The sequence below is a fragment of the Triticum dicoccoides genome, chromosome 4B, assembly GCF_002162155.2.
Source record: "Triticum dicoccoides isolate Atlit2015 ecotype Zavitan chromosome 4B, WEW_v2.0, whole genome shotgun sequence".
In the NCBI taxonomy this organism is placed as follows: domain Eukaryota; kingdom Viridiplantae; phylum Streptophyta; class Magnoliopsida; order Poales; family Poaceae; genus Triticum; species Triticum dicoccoides.
In genome coordinates this window covers 7694323-7711335 of record NC_041387.1, presented here as the reverse complement: position 1 = coordinate 7711335, position 17013 = coordinate 7694323, and the positions used below count along the sequence as shown (strand labels likewise).

Sequence of the window (17013 nt, the reverse complement as noted above, 5' to 3'; positions counted from 1 at the left end):
GTGTGGGAGCAGCGGGTGGAAGCCGTAGTCCCCGGCTCCTTTGGGCGGTCAGGGAGGGCGCGCGCGGCCAGGCACGAGCGCGAGCGGGCGCGGCCACGGGCGCGAGCGGCCAGGCACGAGCGCGAACGGGCGCGGCCACAGGCGCGAGCGGGCGTGGGCGTGAGCAGTGGTGGCCATAGCGGGCGGGGGCAGTAGCGGCCAGCGAAGGCGGCGAGGACGCGCTGCTGGAAGGACGGGGCGGCTTGGGGGTGGACAAGGCTGGGAAGATTTTCATCCCCGGGCCAAAATCTTCGCCGGCAGCCCCCCAGGCGGCGAAAAAAATGCCTCCTGGGGGGCCAAACAGCTGGAGATGCCCTTAGGTGGAGAAGTTTGCGGAACTGAAAACCTTGGGTTATGGCAGACAAGAGTGAAAGATTTGTTGACACAACAGGGATGCTTGAAGGCGTTGTGGGAAGTCATGTCAGCTGAGATAGAATTATCATGTGATGGATGGAAATTCGTGAAAGACGATTTGAGAGCCTTGAGCGTGTCATTGCAGTCGGACAAGTTCGGCTGGGTTGGACTAGAGAGTCTGACGGATCGACGCAAGTCGGTTGGTACAGAAGACGGTGGTGGAATCAGCGACGACGACATAGGAGTGTAATGCTGATGGTGACCGACTTCTGGGCGTGGAAACACGTGGCGCAGGCCCCGAGGGCTTGTGTGGCTTCAACAAGACTATGGCGCGGGGTTGATTCAAGACGGTGCACATGAGAGCTTGAAGTCGACGGGGCGCGAGAGTGGACTGATCATCTACCATGGAGTCATGTTGAAGGTGGAGCTGGATTGAGGGGCTACGGTGTAAGGATCCAGGGAATCGAAGCCTATTCAGCAAACGGGAAAAAAGCGAGTGACATGTATTTCAGACTGGAGCCCAGTGGCCTGATGGAAGCGTGAAACTCGTCATCAATCGGTGATGATCGGTGGTACTCTGCATTGGGGATTGAGTGGTGTGGTTTTGCGACCCTTGAGACTCGGCCGGGACAGCGTAGGCTCGACGCGGTAATAGCGGCGAGGCGTGTGGTATGCACCACTACAACAAAACCTGCCAGTAGAGATGTCAAATTACATAGCTAGTGACGTGGTATTTCATCTCTAGCCAATTGTAGAGTCGTTTTAGTAAAGCGTCCTTCGAACGTCTCCACACGGACCGTCTCAAACATTTAGACAAGCTTGATAGGCGTGTCTACATGACATGAAACGCTATATAAGGACGCTCAAGAGCGTGTCTACGTGACATGAGACGTTATATAAGACGCTCAAAAGCGTGTCTACATGACTTGAGACGCTATATAGGCATGCTCAAAAATGTGTCTAAACAAATATATACGTTCTACTAGACATGCCCGTATGATGTTGTACATTTGTTGTATTTCATTATTTTGAATTGGATTGTTTTATCATGCCCTGTCGCACATGCAGATCATCAAATAATGTAGTTGTGTAGGCATTATTCAACATCATTGTTGCATTGCAATCATCTTATTCTCATAATTAACTGAAAAAGTTTCTCATAATCACAACCGCAAAACAAGTAGCAATGTGCAAGCCATTACAACTATTTTTATTACAAAGGGTATTGATAGTTTACAAGTGAACTGTACGTTCATACAATAATGTGTATGTCACTAGAAAATAAACTTCTAATTCTAATTCTAACTATCTGAAAGTTGAAACCAATTTGAGAAAAAAATGGAAATTCTCAGTGGAAATCTATCTAAAAATTCTATAGCTAGTTTGGTACATCAACTTGACGGCTTTCGCAGCTTTTATGGATATGGCTTCTGGATAAATGTGAAGATTTCGCTTGCACATTTTTCAAGATTATTTCCAATATAAAACCTGTTATAATCTGTCCATATAATTAGTTTTGTCCTCTAAATCCTGCAACAAGAGCACATTAGCATCAGAAAAGGTGAAGGGAAATATAGAGAAGCAGAGCTAGATAACTTTAAATAAGAAATATACATTGATTTCACAAAGAATAGTTATCATTTGTGTGTTTCTTCTCTATAGAACTAAGACTTCTTAGGATTGACTGGTTATGCTTGTCGACACTAGTAATCTTCCATCCAATAGAAACTCTACACTAGTGGAGATGACACAACAAAGAAGTTTGAGCCAGCTGATCTAGAGATAATGCAGCTTATCTGTCAAACAGATGACGACTACATTATTCTGAACCATCTTTGTCAGCAGAAAAGGTTGGAACATGGATAAATCACACACCTTGTAATGGCCCCACATTGATTGCTCCTTATAAAGATGTATTCTTTTCACTTGCAAAAGATCATCTGCTGAAAATTTCCATAATGTTATATCCTTAAATATCTGCAAACAGTAAGAAAACATTGTCTCTTACGATAGTGTCAATGCAATAAAAAACTTACTAGCTGTTTTCTGACAGAAAAAAATCACAGAGATGTTTGGTTATAGCTCATGTCGATTTGACAATATTATAATCTGTATAAAAATGACCAGTTAATGTGCGGACAGAAAAAAAATACTGTATGTGGTTTGGTTAAAGCCCACATCAGTTTGATATTATTACAATCTGTATAAAATGACTAGCTAAACTGCTGTCAGAAAGAAATTACAATGTTGTTTGGTTATAGTCACATAAATTTGACAGCATTATAATCTGTTGTCATGTATAAAGGTAATACAGAGAAACTTTGATCACCTTAACATACTACAAAATCTATAGTCTTTATATACACTCTCGGAGATATCAGAAGTATATTATACTCTTACGTGACATGGCAACAAAATAAACGTGTCCCCATTGGATAGTAGCACAACACAAGTGGACAATGGTATGAAAGGTGAGGTAATACTATGTAGAAGTATTAATATTATCATACTAGATCCTCCGTGATATGTACAAAAACATGAATCCCATCATTCATTCTATACATAACAAGGTGAACTCAATCAACACCCGAAATTAGAGCTCTGATCAATCACTCATAGGAGTTGTACTTATTAAAGAAGGAAAAAAAATGTTTGGGGCCAAACACAAATTGACAATAAAAAATCAATTGGAAGGAGGATCATGGGGTACCATTGTACCAGGTGCCTTCCACTGGAGAGGATGGACACACGGCTGCACCTACGCTACCTCCTTGAACATCTAGCCTGCCAGCGAAGGAAGGAATCAATCTATGGCTGCAAGCAGTGGCGAATCTAGCACGGAAATGAAGGGTAGGCTCAAAGCAAGTTCCTAGGTCTAACTAGCAATGTATTGCAATTATTGGATGTATAAAACACGTCGGTATAATTGGCAAGTAGTATATTTAGTTGAAATAGGATCTTTGGAGGGTAGGCTTCAGCCTATTGAAGCCCCCCTAGTAGAATCGCCACTGGCTGCAAGGTAGTGATATCAGCTGCATCTTCCGATGGGGGCAGGGGGGGAATTTGGTTGGTAGCGAGTGGCATCACCCAGATGTTCGGGAAGTATCGATGTCGGAAGTTATCCCCGTCAGGAGCCATGGATGCGCCGTATCTGGGGAGAGAGATACAACTTTTTTTTGTTTCTAGGTATAGGGCAGCTGTGTGTAACAGAGCGTCGATCTGGTCAATTTGTTGATTCAACAGTGAGTCGCATCCTCCATTGTCAGATACTAACATGCATTTCCCTATGCCCTAGCTGACTTGTGTAAAATCAGAATGTTTCAAGGCTATATCAGATAGGTTGGCGAACCACAATTTGCCTGACCAGGTGTACTGGATCAAACTGAGCAGAAAACTATATCTAGTTTGGATCTTTTTCAAAATGTACATAACTTCGCTTGTTCTGATCTTACTCATGCCTAATTAAGATGCATGAACACTTCCCAAAATGGTACAAGTAAGAGAAATACTGAGCATCTACCGAGCTAAAGTAAGTAAAAATCCATGAAAATAATCGCACTAGCCATTAGTGCTGGACCAAAAAATATGCCTTGTCAGTCTCACGAAGTCATGTGAAGCCAGAACCAATAAAGTAAAAACCCACATAGATATGTCATTTTGCTTCGTAAGTACTAGGCAAAAGTGATGCTAGTTTCTGGAAGCTAAAACTATACATCATCAAACAATGCACGTACGAACCATGTTGGAATTGCAAATTAAACTGGAACTCTCCCACAGAGAGTAAATGTAGTCTACCTAATGGCCAGTCATTCCAACCTGCACCTGATTAATGTATTCGCTCCTTCTCCCCCTAAAAAGGAACAAACGAAATTAGTAAGTTGCAGAGTGAGATGCAAAATACAAAAATTTGTCAAGCTGCAGGCCACACCACCATCGAGATTTACTTCATGAGATCTGATGCATCAGGATAAGTTCTTTGATTGATAGTGGTCGGTCCAAATTTTGAAATTCAGTTGAGAACCAACCAATCGAGATAGAGGCGTGGGATGTGTCAACTAAGAAGCTGCGTTGATTGATTTAATTCAAAAACTGTAGAAGAGATGGGATTCGAGGGAGCACCTTCTTGACATGGCGGATCCCATCTTGCGGGACGGTGTGGTGATGAGAGTTGGGAGGGGCGATGTGTGTCAACGGGACACGGGGAGTACGCCGACGGCAGGCGGGGCTCCGACCGGCGAGGATGCCGACATAGGAGAATGGGAAGTCGCCGGCCGAGGGTGGAGTTGGCGCCGGAGGGCAGAGCCGGGCCGAGAACTGCCGCGGGGGATAGGCTTTGGTGGCGTCGCAGATTGGGATTTCTGTGGGAGGTGGAAACTGGAAAGACGGGGGTGTGGGAGGATTACACGGAGTATCTTACTAGAAAAATAAAATTCGAAAAGCCGCGGGAAGTCTTTAAGCGGTAAAATAATGAATTTGCGAGCGCCAAATATCTCACGGGCTTAACAAATCGTCTCACAAATCGCCTCTAAGTTAATTAAGAATATAAATTTATTATATAAATTCATCATTTTAAAATAATATTGGGATGCTTATGTAAACGTCTCAGGAAGCGTCTTTAGTATGTTAGTGTCCTGGCCATAGAGACGAATATAAATAGCGTCCCAAAAAAAGCGACCTTACGCGGTTGTTTTGTTGTAGTGCACGGGACATGAAGACGGGCCAGGGCTCTGGTGGTCATACATGTGGTAGGACAACTGCGAATTTGACTCGGGATGACTACAAGCAACGGTGAAATTCTTTCAAGTTTCAGATAGGCGGTCAAGAAAGGAGCGGTGATGTTGAGCTCAGGTAACTCTTATGTGTGACATCCAATATGTGAGTTGTTCACTTTCACGCAGGTCATTGATCAGTGTGTGATGTCATTGGACTGATACTCTGGAAGTTGGGAGCACAAACTAGAGTAACAAGGAACTTAATTTTGCTCGAGTGTTGACTCTGATAAAGAAAAGAAGGGACTACAAGTTGCAGGTGGAGTCATATGGAGTCTTTGGAGTAGCAGCGTTGTTCATGGGATAAACTCAAGTCCAATGTACATGGAAGTTTGACGCATGGACGAACTCAAGGTGGTGGAAAATATTCGCCAAGGTGGAGTTTGTTAGAGTTGTGTCAAATATAATGTACAAGGTAGGTTACAGTTGGACTTGTAGTTGTATTGTGTTTACATAGGATATGTAGTCGTGTCCAAGTAGGACACTTGTATCCTAGGCCTCTCATATATAGCGGGGGTAGACACACGATGTAACCTATGCCAACATAATAGCACCGGAACGCAGGGGAAGCCGGCGGCATGTGCCGGTGTCCAGGGCGACCGGGTGCGGTATTGTAGCAGTGCCATGGGAAGGAGCGTCCATAGTCAAGCCCCGGGGATGTAGCCATATTGGTGAACCTCGTTAACAAATCTCGGTGTCGTGTTTGTGTGATTGCTTGGTCCTCGAATGATCGACGGTATGCCTCGGATTTATTCTAACAATACCTGGCACTATTTTCAGGTCATACATGTTGAGTATATATTTTGTATTGCACGTGTATTGGAGTTGTGGCCCACCTCCTAGTTTTGTATAGTTGAGGTAGAAGCCTTTCCTTGTATTATATATGCGTGCACTAGCACCCCAATCAATATATCGTATTGCAAATTATCTGTCTACATGGTATATCATCTTTTTCTGTCTGGGTAGCCGTCGCCGCCGCCGCCGTGCCTCCACGCGCCGCTGCCGCCGCCGCCGCACCCCACCACCGCTTCCGCCCGTGCGTCCCACGCCGCTGAGCCCCTACGTCCCGTGTCGCTGCAGCTGCGTCCGTCTCGCGTGTGTGTTCCGTCGCCTTGTCCAATGCGTGCACAACTTAGCTATTAGCTAGACTAAGAATCCATCCAGCTGCTTAGCTAGCTTGGCTGGTGTTTTGCGTATCTCGTGCTGTGCCGCTGTAGTCTTCGCGCCGCCGCCGCCTCCTTCTGTCCCACGCGCGCCTAGCCAGCCGCTGCGTCTTCCCATCTGCACGTCACCGTCATGTCGTGGCCCTCCTCACCCGGCTCCTCCACTACCCACTCGTCCAACCCGTTTGCTGGTCCCGAACCCTTTATCGTCACCATCGGTGACCTTAATATGGAGGCCCGGGTTCCCATCCGTCTCGACAGCTCCAGCATGTCGTAACCTACTTCTACCTTGTCTTCCGCGAGTACTATCTCACCGAGCATATCGACGGTTCCGTGGACAGCGCGTACATGCGCGGCGACCCGAAGTGGTCCGCCATCGAGGTCACGATCATCCGTTGGTTCTATCAGACGGTCTTGAAGGACATCTTCCACACGGTCGTCGCCGAGGACGACGATGCCTGCACCGTGTGGGTCAAGATCAACGCGCTCTTCACCGACAACAAACTCCAGCGCCTTTTTTTTTGCAGCAGGAGTTCTTCGGCTGTCACCAGGACAACTCCACCATCGACGAGTACTGCATGAGGCTCAAGATGCTCGCCGACGAGCTTCGCGACATCGGCGCTAAGGTCTCTGACGACCTCATGCTGAGCACCCTCACCGCCAGGCTTAATGAGGACTTCGGCAACGCGGCGTCCAACCTCACCTTGCTGCCGCAACCCACTTTCCAGCGCGTCGTCGCGTACCTCAAGCTTGAGGAGCGCCGGATGACAAAGCTGAAGCAGCGGGTCCAGCACACTGCTCTCGCCGCAGGTACCACCCGCGGCGGCCCTGCTCCTCCAACCGCCCCCCGCCAGTCCGCGCCGCCGGCACCCGCCAGCTACTACCCGCTGCCGCCCGCGCCCCTAGCGCCTCCCCAGCAGTCGCAAGGTGGCGGGGGCCGACGCAACCGGCGGGGTGGCGGGGGCCGCCGCCAGCAGCAGCCGCAGCAGCAGCAGGCGCGGGGCGCAGGAGGGCGCCCCACTTCCAGCAGCCGCCTCCACTGTGGGCTGCCGGGCAGAACCCGTGGACGGGCGTCGTCCACGCCTATCACATGCCCGTCCCGCGGGCTCTTGCACCGGGTCTCCTTGGCCCCCGTCCAGCGGGCTACCAGGCGTTCGTCGGCGCCCCCTACCAGCCCTACGGTGCCCCACTCGCGCCGCCACCCCTCGGTGGCTACGGCGCGCCCGCCCAGGCACCGCCCTATGGAGGCCAGCTGCCGCCGCCGGCACCTGCACCGTGGGACCCAGCCCTCCTGGCCGCCCTACACTCGGCGCCGTCGCCGAGCAACTATGGCGGTGGAGGCGACTGGTACATGGACTCGGGTGCTACTGCGCACATGACAGCTCATCTCGGTAACCTTTCCTCCTCCACTCCCGTTCACACTCCCACTCGCATCACCGTAGGCAACGGTTCCTCTTTACCCATCACCCATGTCTGTAGCACTAGTTTTCCTTCTAGTTCCACACCTATCACTATGTCTAACGTTCTTGTTTCACCTGACTTAGTCACTAGCTTAGTCTCTGTTCGTCGTCTTACTCGTGAGAATCCCCTTATTGTTGAATTTGACGGTGTTGGTTTTTCTGTGAAGGACGCCCGTACCCGGATGGTGCTTCACCAATGTGATAGCCCTGACGAGCTTTATCCCGTGCACGCCGGCGCCTCCACTTCCACACCCGTCGCTCTCTCCGCCGGTGTCGACCTTTGGCATGCTCGCTTGGGCCACCCCAACCCCGCTGTTTTGCGTCAGATTCTTAGAAGTTTTTCTTTCTCATGTAATAAGCTCGACGAGCATACTTGTGAGGCTTGTCGTTTGGGCAAGCACGTGCGTCTTTCCTTTAGTGCGTCTACTTCAGTTTCCACTTTTCCGTTTCAGTTGATTCATAGTGATGTTTGGACGTCTCCCATTGCGAGTAACACGGGCTATCTATACTATTTGGTGATTTTAGATGATTACTCTCATTATGTGTGGACTTTTCCTCTTCGTCGTAAATCCAATGCTTTAGCCACACTCACCATCTTTTATTCCTATGTCACCACTCAGTTTGGTCGCCCCATACTTGCACTCCAAACTGATAACGGAAAAGAGTTTGATAACGTCGCTCTTCGCTCACTTCTCGCCTCTCACGGCACCACCTTCCGTCTAGCTTGCCCCTACACTTCATAGCAGAACGGCCGCGCCGAGCGCATTCTCCGCACTCTTAATGACTGCGTTCGCACGTTGCTCTTTCACGCTAACGTGCCCGCTCGGTTCTGGCCCGATGCCCTCGCCACCGCCTCTCTCTTAGTCAACATTCGTCTATGTCGTCCCCGGTGGAACTACGCCCCTCACCACCTTCTTTTCGGTACACCACCGTCCTATGATGGTCTTCGCATATTTGGGTGTCTCTGTTATCCCAGCACCGCATCCACCACGCCACACAAGCTTGCACCCCGCTCCGTCCCATGCATCTTCCTTGGCGACCCTCCCAACACCAAAGGTTACCGGTGCTATGATCCTGTCACTCATCGTGTGTACACCTCGAGGCATGTGTACTTCGTCGAGACGGTGTTCCCTTTTTTTAGGTTCCTCAGGCCGCGGCTCCTTCGGCTCCGGACCCCGCGCCCCCTACCTGGCGCGATGCGGGGCGGCACCCCTCGGCGGCCCCCCCAGCCCGACGCCTTCTGCCGCCCCTCCCGGGTTCTCGACTCCCTCACTCGAGGTTGAGTCCTACCAGGCCCCCGGGTCCCCGGCTCCCTCACCCGAGGTCGAGCCCGCGGGCACCCCACCCGCCACCCCTGCGACGGGCTCGACCTCGACCTCGCCCGTTGCCTCCTCCGCGGCTGGCTCGGCTGGCACCGTCGCGGCTCCTGACGCCGCGGCCCCCGCCCCTGACGCCGCGGGCGCCCCTGTTGTGGCCGCGGCCCCCGCCGCCGCAGGCGCCCCTGTTGTGGCCGTGGCCCCCGACGCCGCTGTGGCCCCCGCTGCCGCGGCACCTGCCGCCCTCGCCGGCCCGGTCACCCGTGCCCGTGCAGGAGTGCATCGGCCGAGCACGCGCTACTCCTCCAACGAGTATGCGTGCGCTGCCTCGACATCAACGCCATCACCCATCCCCACCTCCGCTCGTGCCGCCCTTCGGGATCCCCATTGGCTGGCTGCGATGCAGGAGGAGTCTGACGCCCTACAGCGCAACCGCACGTGGCAGCTTGTTCCGCGACCCCCTTGTGCCAACATCATCTTTGGCAAGTGGGTGTTTCGCCACAAGACTCGCCCGGACGATTCTCTCGAGCGCTACAAGGCTCGATGGGTGGTTCGTGGCTTTCGGCAACGCGCGGGCGTGGACTTCACCGACACCTTCGCCCCGGTTGTGAAACCGGGCACGATCCGCGCCGTCCTTCAGCTGGCCATCTCGTGCTCCTGACATGTGCATCAGTTGGACGTTTCCAACGTCTTCTTGCACGGTCATCTCGCCGAGCAGGTGTTCTGTGAGCAGCCTATTGGTTTCGTCGACACCGAGCACCTCGACTTCGTGTGCTTGCTCTCCCGCTCTCTCTACAGGTTGAAGCAGGCGCCTAGGGCTTGGTACCAACGTATCGCAACCTTCCCGCAGTCTCTGGGCTTTCGGTCCACTCGCTCCGATGCCTCACTCTTTGTGTATCATCAGGGAGCAGACACTGCATATCTTCTGCTCTACGTTGACGACATCATCCTCACGGCGTCCTCCCCCGATCTCCTGGAGCGGCTGACTGCTCATCTTTGTGATGAGTTCGCCCTCAAGGACTTGGGGCCCCTGCACTACTTTCTCGGCATCGAGGTGATCCGCCGGGCTGACAGTTTCTTTCTGCATCAGCAGAAGTACACCCACGAGCTCCTTGAGCGTGCCGGTATGCTTAATTGCAAGCCGGCGCCCACCCCCGTCGACACGAAGGCGAAGGTCTCCGCTCTGGAGGGGTCTCTCGTGTTCGATGGAGCGTTTTATCGCTCTATAGTCCGTGCTTTACAGTACTTCACGCTGACTCGCCCCAACCTGCAGTACGCTGTTCAGCAGGTGTGCCTCCATATGCACGCACCGCGTGACTCTCACTGGACTTTGGTGAAGCGTATTCTCCGTTACATACGCGGCACCATGTCCTTGGGACTCACCCTGACGGCCTCCGCCTCCACCGACCTCGTGGCATACTCGGATGCTGACTGGGCTGGCTGCCCCGACACACGACGCTCTATGTCAGGCTATTGCGTTTACCTTGGGCCCTCGTTGATCTCTTGGTCATCGAAGCGGCAGCCCACGGTCTCCCGCTCCAGCGCTGAGGCAGAGTATCGCGCCATGGCTAATGTCGTGGCCGAGTGCTCTTGGATACGTCAGTTGCTCCAGGAGTTGCTTTGTGATGTTCACAAGGCCACTCTTGTCTACTGCGACAACGTCAGCGCGGTCTACCTCTCCGCCAACCCAGTGCACCATCGACGAACGAAGCATATTGAGCTTGATATTCAATTCATGCGCGAGGAGGTTGCCCTTGGCCGTGTTCGGGTTCTCCACGTGCCGACGACGCAACAGTTTGCTGATGTGATGACTAAGGGATTGCCTACTCCCGTCTTCGAGGAGTTTCGGTCCAGTCTCTGTATCTCCAGCGACGCTTCGACTGTGGGGGGTGTTGAGTATATATTTTGTATTGCACGTGTATTGGAGTTGTGGCCCACCTCCTAGTCTTGTATAGTTGAGGTAGAGGTCTTCCCTTGTATTATATATGCGTGCACCAGCACCCCAATCAATATATTGTATTGCAAATTATCTGTCTACAATACAACTTCGGTGCAACATTATGCCATATGAATTAGTGAATTACAGTAAACAGAGTCAGCTTCCAAACAAAAGAAGCCAACACACTTCCAATTATACTTCTCCATTCATCTGCCACTGTCTATTACACTGCTTTTACTTGACTTTCCAGACAAAAAAAACAGCAACAACAACGGGATAAGCTAAACCAACAAGGGCACTGGAGCACACTACTGCGCCTCTACCCTGCTAGTAGTAGTTCGGGATGCAGAAGTACGAGACGAGCGCGGGCCATGGCACAGAAGTGACCTCGAACAGGGTTAGAAGACAGGCAAAACAAGGGGCATACATACCCTAGACTATTTTCAGATCATACAAGCTTCCATGCAACATCATGCCATATGAATTACCATATATAGTCTCAGCTTCCAATCAACATCACTCCACCATGGCGTCAACATCTCCAGTATGCTTCTTGCTAGGTGATTTCAGCAACGACACCCCTGGTCGTTTATGTATTTGCTTCCTACCTGGCATATCAAATTCCACATTTCTTCAGCAATAGTTTGGGAAAGAAAAACTGATCGACAAACAACTGGCGCAAATACAACCATTATTCTACATTTCCATGCAAAAAGGCTACTGAAAAAAAAATACCAAACTTGATAAGCATGCAACGCTCACGCCCTATAAATAAATTACATGTCGCAGGAGAAGTGTGGTTGTTCTGGTTAGGGTTTCACCGTTAGCATCCCCAAATCACTGGACTTATATCAGCTCCCATCTCATTGCTATATATCTATATAATGTGTTCAAAATCTCAATAAGTTCCTCCCAAACAAGAGGTGCCAAGTGTCCACCAAACCTGTCTTGAGATGTATTGTATCATGACCTAGCATATCATCTTATTTCTGTTGAATCCGTATTATCCACCCTAAAACACACACTATCTACGTGTGTGATACGACGATGCCGTCCCCACTCACCAAGAAGAAGATGCATTGATCTGGTAGTTTAGCATGGAGTATTGTTGGAAGTATCAGTTACCTGGAGCGGGTTGGAGATATGCGGAGATCCTACTTGCATCGTAGCCCTCGGCTACACAATAAGTCCTCTCAGCAGGGAACTCCACCACTTGCTCAACAGTCTCGTTCTTCATGTCAACAGCAAGCACCCAAGCTGTGCGTTGCCTTGGGCTGAAGTCAATCTTGGCGAGGAAATAAACAATGGCATCATTCTGCAGGCTGAGTGTGGGCAGGCTACCGCAAAGAGACGACAAGGTTGGGAAGGAAGCCGCGGTACCAGCTGCATCAACCATTATACGGGTGGAATCGAGCTTGCAAACCATGCGCCAATCCTTGGCCGAGGCGTGACGGCTCTTGTCGATGCTCCATGCTGTGGCCATCCAACGACAGGAGGGGACCTTAGAGGAGCTTGTGTCGTCGGGCCGAAGCAGCATCGCAACATACTTGATGGTGTTGCCAAAGACGGCAATGTCGCGAACGGACCTTGGATTGAAACCCCTGTCGCGGGGTTCGGACGGCAGCTTCAGGTAGCGAAGCTTGGGGCGTTTGGCGAGAACGTCACAGAAGATGATGTTGTGCCAGAGATCCACCCAAGCCACGGTGCCATTGATTCCTCCGATGGCGAGTGTCTTGCTTGGGAGGTGGTGGTCTGGATATGATGAACCCATTACCACCGGCTTGTTGCTCCAGGTCTTGATAGCAGAGTCATAGATGCAGATGTGAGGAGATTCTTTACCCCAGAAAATGTAGGATTGTGCGGCAACGACGAAGTCGGCCTCGGCCTCGGCCTCTCCATGTACATGGGGGCGTAGGCTGACGTGGTTGCTGGTGTTTTTGGAGCTTTTGTTGGGCTTGCGCATGATGGCGAGCGAGCGCTGGCTGAGTCGGTGTTGGAAGCCGGGTTGCGGGAGTTGGTGAAGTTTGCGGGCGAGGGCGTCGTAGACGAAGTATTGGCAATTTCGGGGACGCAAGTGATCGGTCGGATAGTCGGGGTTGACGGTGGGGACGCATAGGAGGACGAGGCCGCCGTCGGTCTCGGTGGCCAGGATGTAGGGCGCGACGGCGAACTCAGTGTGGTCCATGTGGGTGGCGTGGACGCAGAAGTAGGAGACGAGCGGCGGGGCGACGGCGCAGAAGGTGACCTGGAGTCGGCCCCTGAGATTGGGGGCCCCGGCCTCCATATCGATGACGGCGGTGGTGGCATTCTTGCGGTCGGCGAAGTAGGCGCATGGATCGATGAGGACGAAGGGCGGCCGCTCATAGTCGGGGTAGCCGTAGGCGGGAGGAGCCGGTGGCCACTGCATGTCCTTCTCTTCGCCGCCGCCGTCGGGGTAGCTCCAAGAATCGGCCATCAATCGATCCCAAGTCGATTGCCTTGTTCATGCTGGATGGATCACAAATCGTTGCTTCGTCTCGGCGGGTGTGTGGATGGATTTATGGGGTGGGATTGGCACGATCGATCCGTGTTGGGTGGGAAGATGAAATCGAATTGGAGTGGGAGTCGGGGTCAAAGGGGATCAATGAACGCAGGCCTCCGCCGCCGCCTGCTGCTGGGAGGAGCGAGTGGGAGCGGTGGGTAGTTATTGCCGGGGCTAGGGTTTTATTCTTTTTTTTTTTAAGGTAACTAGGGATTTTATTCAAGGATCATCAAGTCTGGGATACAAGCAATGTCTGGTAAAACCCCTAGCCACACATGGCGGCCCACCGGCAGAGACGCAGCTCCTTTTGCTACCGTGTGGGCCTCGAAATTATTCTGTCTACTTTCGAAACAAAAAATAACAGAGGTAAAAAAATTCTTGGAAAGATTGATTTCATGCAATATTGGCGCATAAACTGGCGAGGCTTCTTTGTTGATGTTGGTTACCACCTCTAGACAATCCGACGCAATCTCCAGTTTCTGCAGATTCAAATCTCGTGCAAGGGCAAGGGCCTCGCTTCACGCTTGCGCCTCTAAGCTTGGCGGGTCGAGCAAGCCGTCAAAGACCACAGCCAATGCCCCTAGATATTTACCTGATCTGTCCCTGCACACAACAGCTGCTGCTCCTTTCTCACCAAGAGTAGAGATGGCTCCGTCACAGTTTATCTTTACTGCTTCTTCTCCTGTTGGTGGCAACCACACTCGTGGCTTCTGTACCAAGTGGCGGCCCGGCAGCACACTTGGTGCATTACTTGTTGCGATCTCCAACTCCTCCAGAAATCTCTTTATAAAGATCATGGTTGATAGCGGACTTTGGAACTCGTTCTCGTAAATAGCTTTCCGGCGAGCCCACCAAATTGCCCACATCGTGACGAGAACCCTGGTAAGATCTTGGTAATTAGTAGTTTCAAACAGCCAAAACAGCCAAAGCTTCGCATCCTCACTCTGATTTGATATCACATGTTCAAGTAGCTCTTCATCACCCAAAGCCCATACGCATCTGGCCATCCGACAGCTCAGAAGGGAGTGTCTCCATGTATCATCACCAGCTCCACAGATAGAGCATGATGCATTGTTGGCCATCTTCCTGTCATGCCTCACTGAACCTGTTGGAATCGAGGTGTGCGCCAATCTCCACACGAAGACACGGATTTTGGAAGGAACTTTCACCTTCCATAGCTGAGTCCGTGATTTCTTCTCCGCTGCTATATTCGAGTGGCCCGGTCGATGATCCAACCAGTCCTCCCTTTGGGCTTTGACCGCTACGATCATTCTGTATGCCGAGCGCACGGAGAACACACCTCTCTTGTCGAAATGCCATGACCAAAAGTCATCTTGTGTCCGTGTACTGAGGGGTATACTCTGTATGACCTCTACATCAGGTGCAATGAAGTGCTCCATGAGAGTTTGCTTATTCCACACCCTAGTGATAGGGTCAATTAATTCTGAAACCCAAACTGGTGGGTTGGTCGAGCGAGCACAAATTGGTCTGAGCTTAAAGTCCCTCGGCAACCAATTCTGGCCCCATATGCTGGTGTGCAAACCGGATCCAATTCTCTTAATAAGTCCTTGCGCCAACACGTCCCTGCCTTCGAGGATAGCGCGCCAAACCTGGGACGGTGCAGCGCCAAGTGTGGCTTCCAGCAAGTCACAGTTCGGGTAATATCGAGCTTTCAGTATGCGCGCACTTAGCGTCTCCGGTTCCATCAGCAATCTCCAAGCTTGTCGTGCGAGTAGAGCAAGATTGAAAAGATCAACATCTCTAAAACCCAGACCCCCCATGAACTTGGGTTTCGACATGGTCTTCCATGATACCCATGCAACTTTCCTCTGGTCGTTCTTACTACCCCACCAAAATTTCCGAATCATGCCATTTATGTGATCACATAAGCCTCTTGGTAGCTTGAAGCATGACATTGAGTAAGTAGGTATAGATTGAGCCACAGACTTAATAAGCACTTCCTTCCCTCCTGCTGAAAGGCATTTCTCCATCCAACCTTGAACCTTGTTCCAAATTCTGTCCTTGAGGTATTTGAACGACCCTTCCTTCGCCCTACCCACATCCGTAGGCAAGCCCAAGTATTTCTCCGACAACGATTCATTGTGGACAGCAAGGATATTCATGATGGAAGCACGAGAAGCATCATCTACCCCTTTGCTAAAAAATATGGACGATTTGTCCATATTGATCCTCTGTCCCGATGCGTTGCAATATGTCCTTAAAAGAGCTTCCACCCGCACCGCAGCTGTCTCATTCGCCTCAAAGAAAAGTAGACTGTCGTCAGCGAAGAGAAGATGGTTTACCATAGGGGCGTTTTCTGCCACGCAGATCCCCCTAATTCCTCCTTGGGCCTTTAACATGCATGATAGCCCTTCAGCTGCGAGCAAGAACAAATATGGCGAGATTGGGTCTCCTTGCCTTAAACCCCACGATGGCCTGAAAGCATCCAAACTACCACCATTGAATAAGACTGAAAATGAAACTGAAGTGACAAACCTCATGACTGTCTCGGTGAACCGCGGGCTGAACCCCATCTTAATCATAACTGATCTTAGATACGACCATTCCAAGCGATCATATGCCTTCATCATATCCAGTTTGAGAGCACAATATCTATTTCCTTTCACCCTTCTGGTCTTCATGTAGTGTAGGCATTCATAAGCTGTAATGAAATTGTCCGTAATGAGGCGTCCAGGAACGAACGCCGACTGCTCTTGGGAAATGATATCGGGAAGAATGGATTTCAACCTGTTTGCCAAGACCTTTGATGCGATCTTGTGGATCACATTACAAAGACTTATCGGTCGAAATTGTCCTAAAACTTTTGGACTGGCTATCTTGGGAATTAATACAATGAATGTATTATTTATCTCCTCCGGTGAATCGACTCCATCAAGCAATCTTATGATCATCCGTGTGACCTCATCTCCACACAACTCCCAATGTTTCTGAAAGAAATGCGCCGGAAAACCATCGGGTCCCGGCGCCTTCATCGGGAACATTTGAAACAAGGCAGCTTTTACCTCCTCATTGGAGTACCTCTCGTTGAGTCGACCATTCATATTGCCATCCACCCTCGGTGGGATATGGGATAACACTTCTTCTATGCCTATAGTTCCTTCAAATGTATATAGATTGGAGTAAAACTCTGTTGCCATGTGTGAAAGTTCCTCTGGGTCTGTGCAAGCCGACCCATCTTCACGGTTTAACTGTACAATTCTGTTTTTAGCTCGTCGGGCATTCGCTTTCCTCTCAAAAATTGTGTATTGCTGTCTCCCTCGGACAACCATGTAATACGTGACCGTTGGCTCGCCATAATCTCCTCCCTATAGGCTAGCTCAACCATGCGGTCCTCAATTCTTCTTTCCTCCTCGCATGGCCCTGTCCTCAACGGATCAGCACGTAGAGCAGCAAGTTGACTGCGTAGCAAGCGTAACTCCTGTCGAACCGAG

At 50.7% G+C, this 17013-nt stretch overlaps 1 protein-coding gene, 1 long non-coding RNA gene and 1 pseudogene across 2 annotated transcripts; 1 reads left to right on the top strand and 2 right to left on the bottom strand.

Annotated features, from left to right (window-relative positions):
- Positions 1 to 17013, top strand: part of LOC119292409 — an 88559-nt pseudogene that overhangs the window by 60252 nt on the left and 11294 nt on the right.
- LOC119294531 lies at positions 1604 to 4765 on the bottom strand. The gene is made up of 4 exons (XR_005143445.1): positions 4513 to 4765; positions 4189 to 4243; positions 2269 to 2370; positions 1604 to 1923 (listed from the first exon to the last, which is right to left on the bottom strand). It is a non-coding gene; the product is annotated as an uncharacterized LOC119294531 (long non-coding RNA).
- Positions 11228 to 13775, bottom strand: LOC119294530. Its single transcript, XM_037572733.1, has 2 exons — positions 12166 to 13775; positions 11228 to 11648 (listed from the first exon to the last, which is right to left on the bottom strand). Exons 1-2 carry the CDS (start codon positions 13493 to 13495, stop codon positions 11557 to 11559), a joined length of 1422 nt encoding a protein of 473 aa, XP_037428630.1. The 5' UTR covers positions 13496 to 13775; the 3' UTR covers positions 11228 to 11556.

Coding starts and splice junctions, on each gene's coding strand:
- LOC119294530 (XM_037572733.1), bottom strand. CDS start 13,495: ATGGCCGATTCTTGGAGCTACCCCGACGGCGGCGGCGAAGAGAAGGAC. Junction 11,649..12,165: donor ATATCTCCAACCCGCTCCAG/GTAACTGATACT, acceptor TTGATATGCCAG/GTAGGAAGCAAATACATAAA.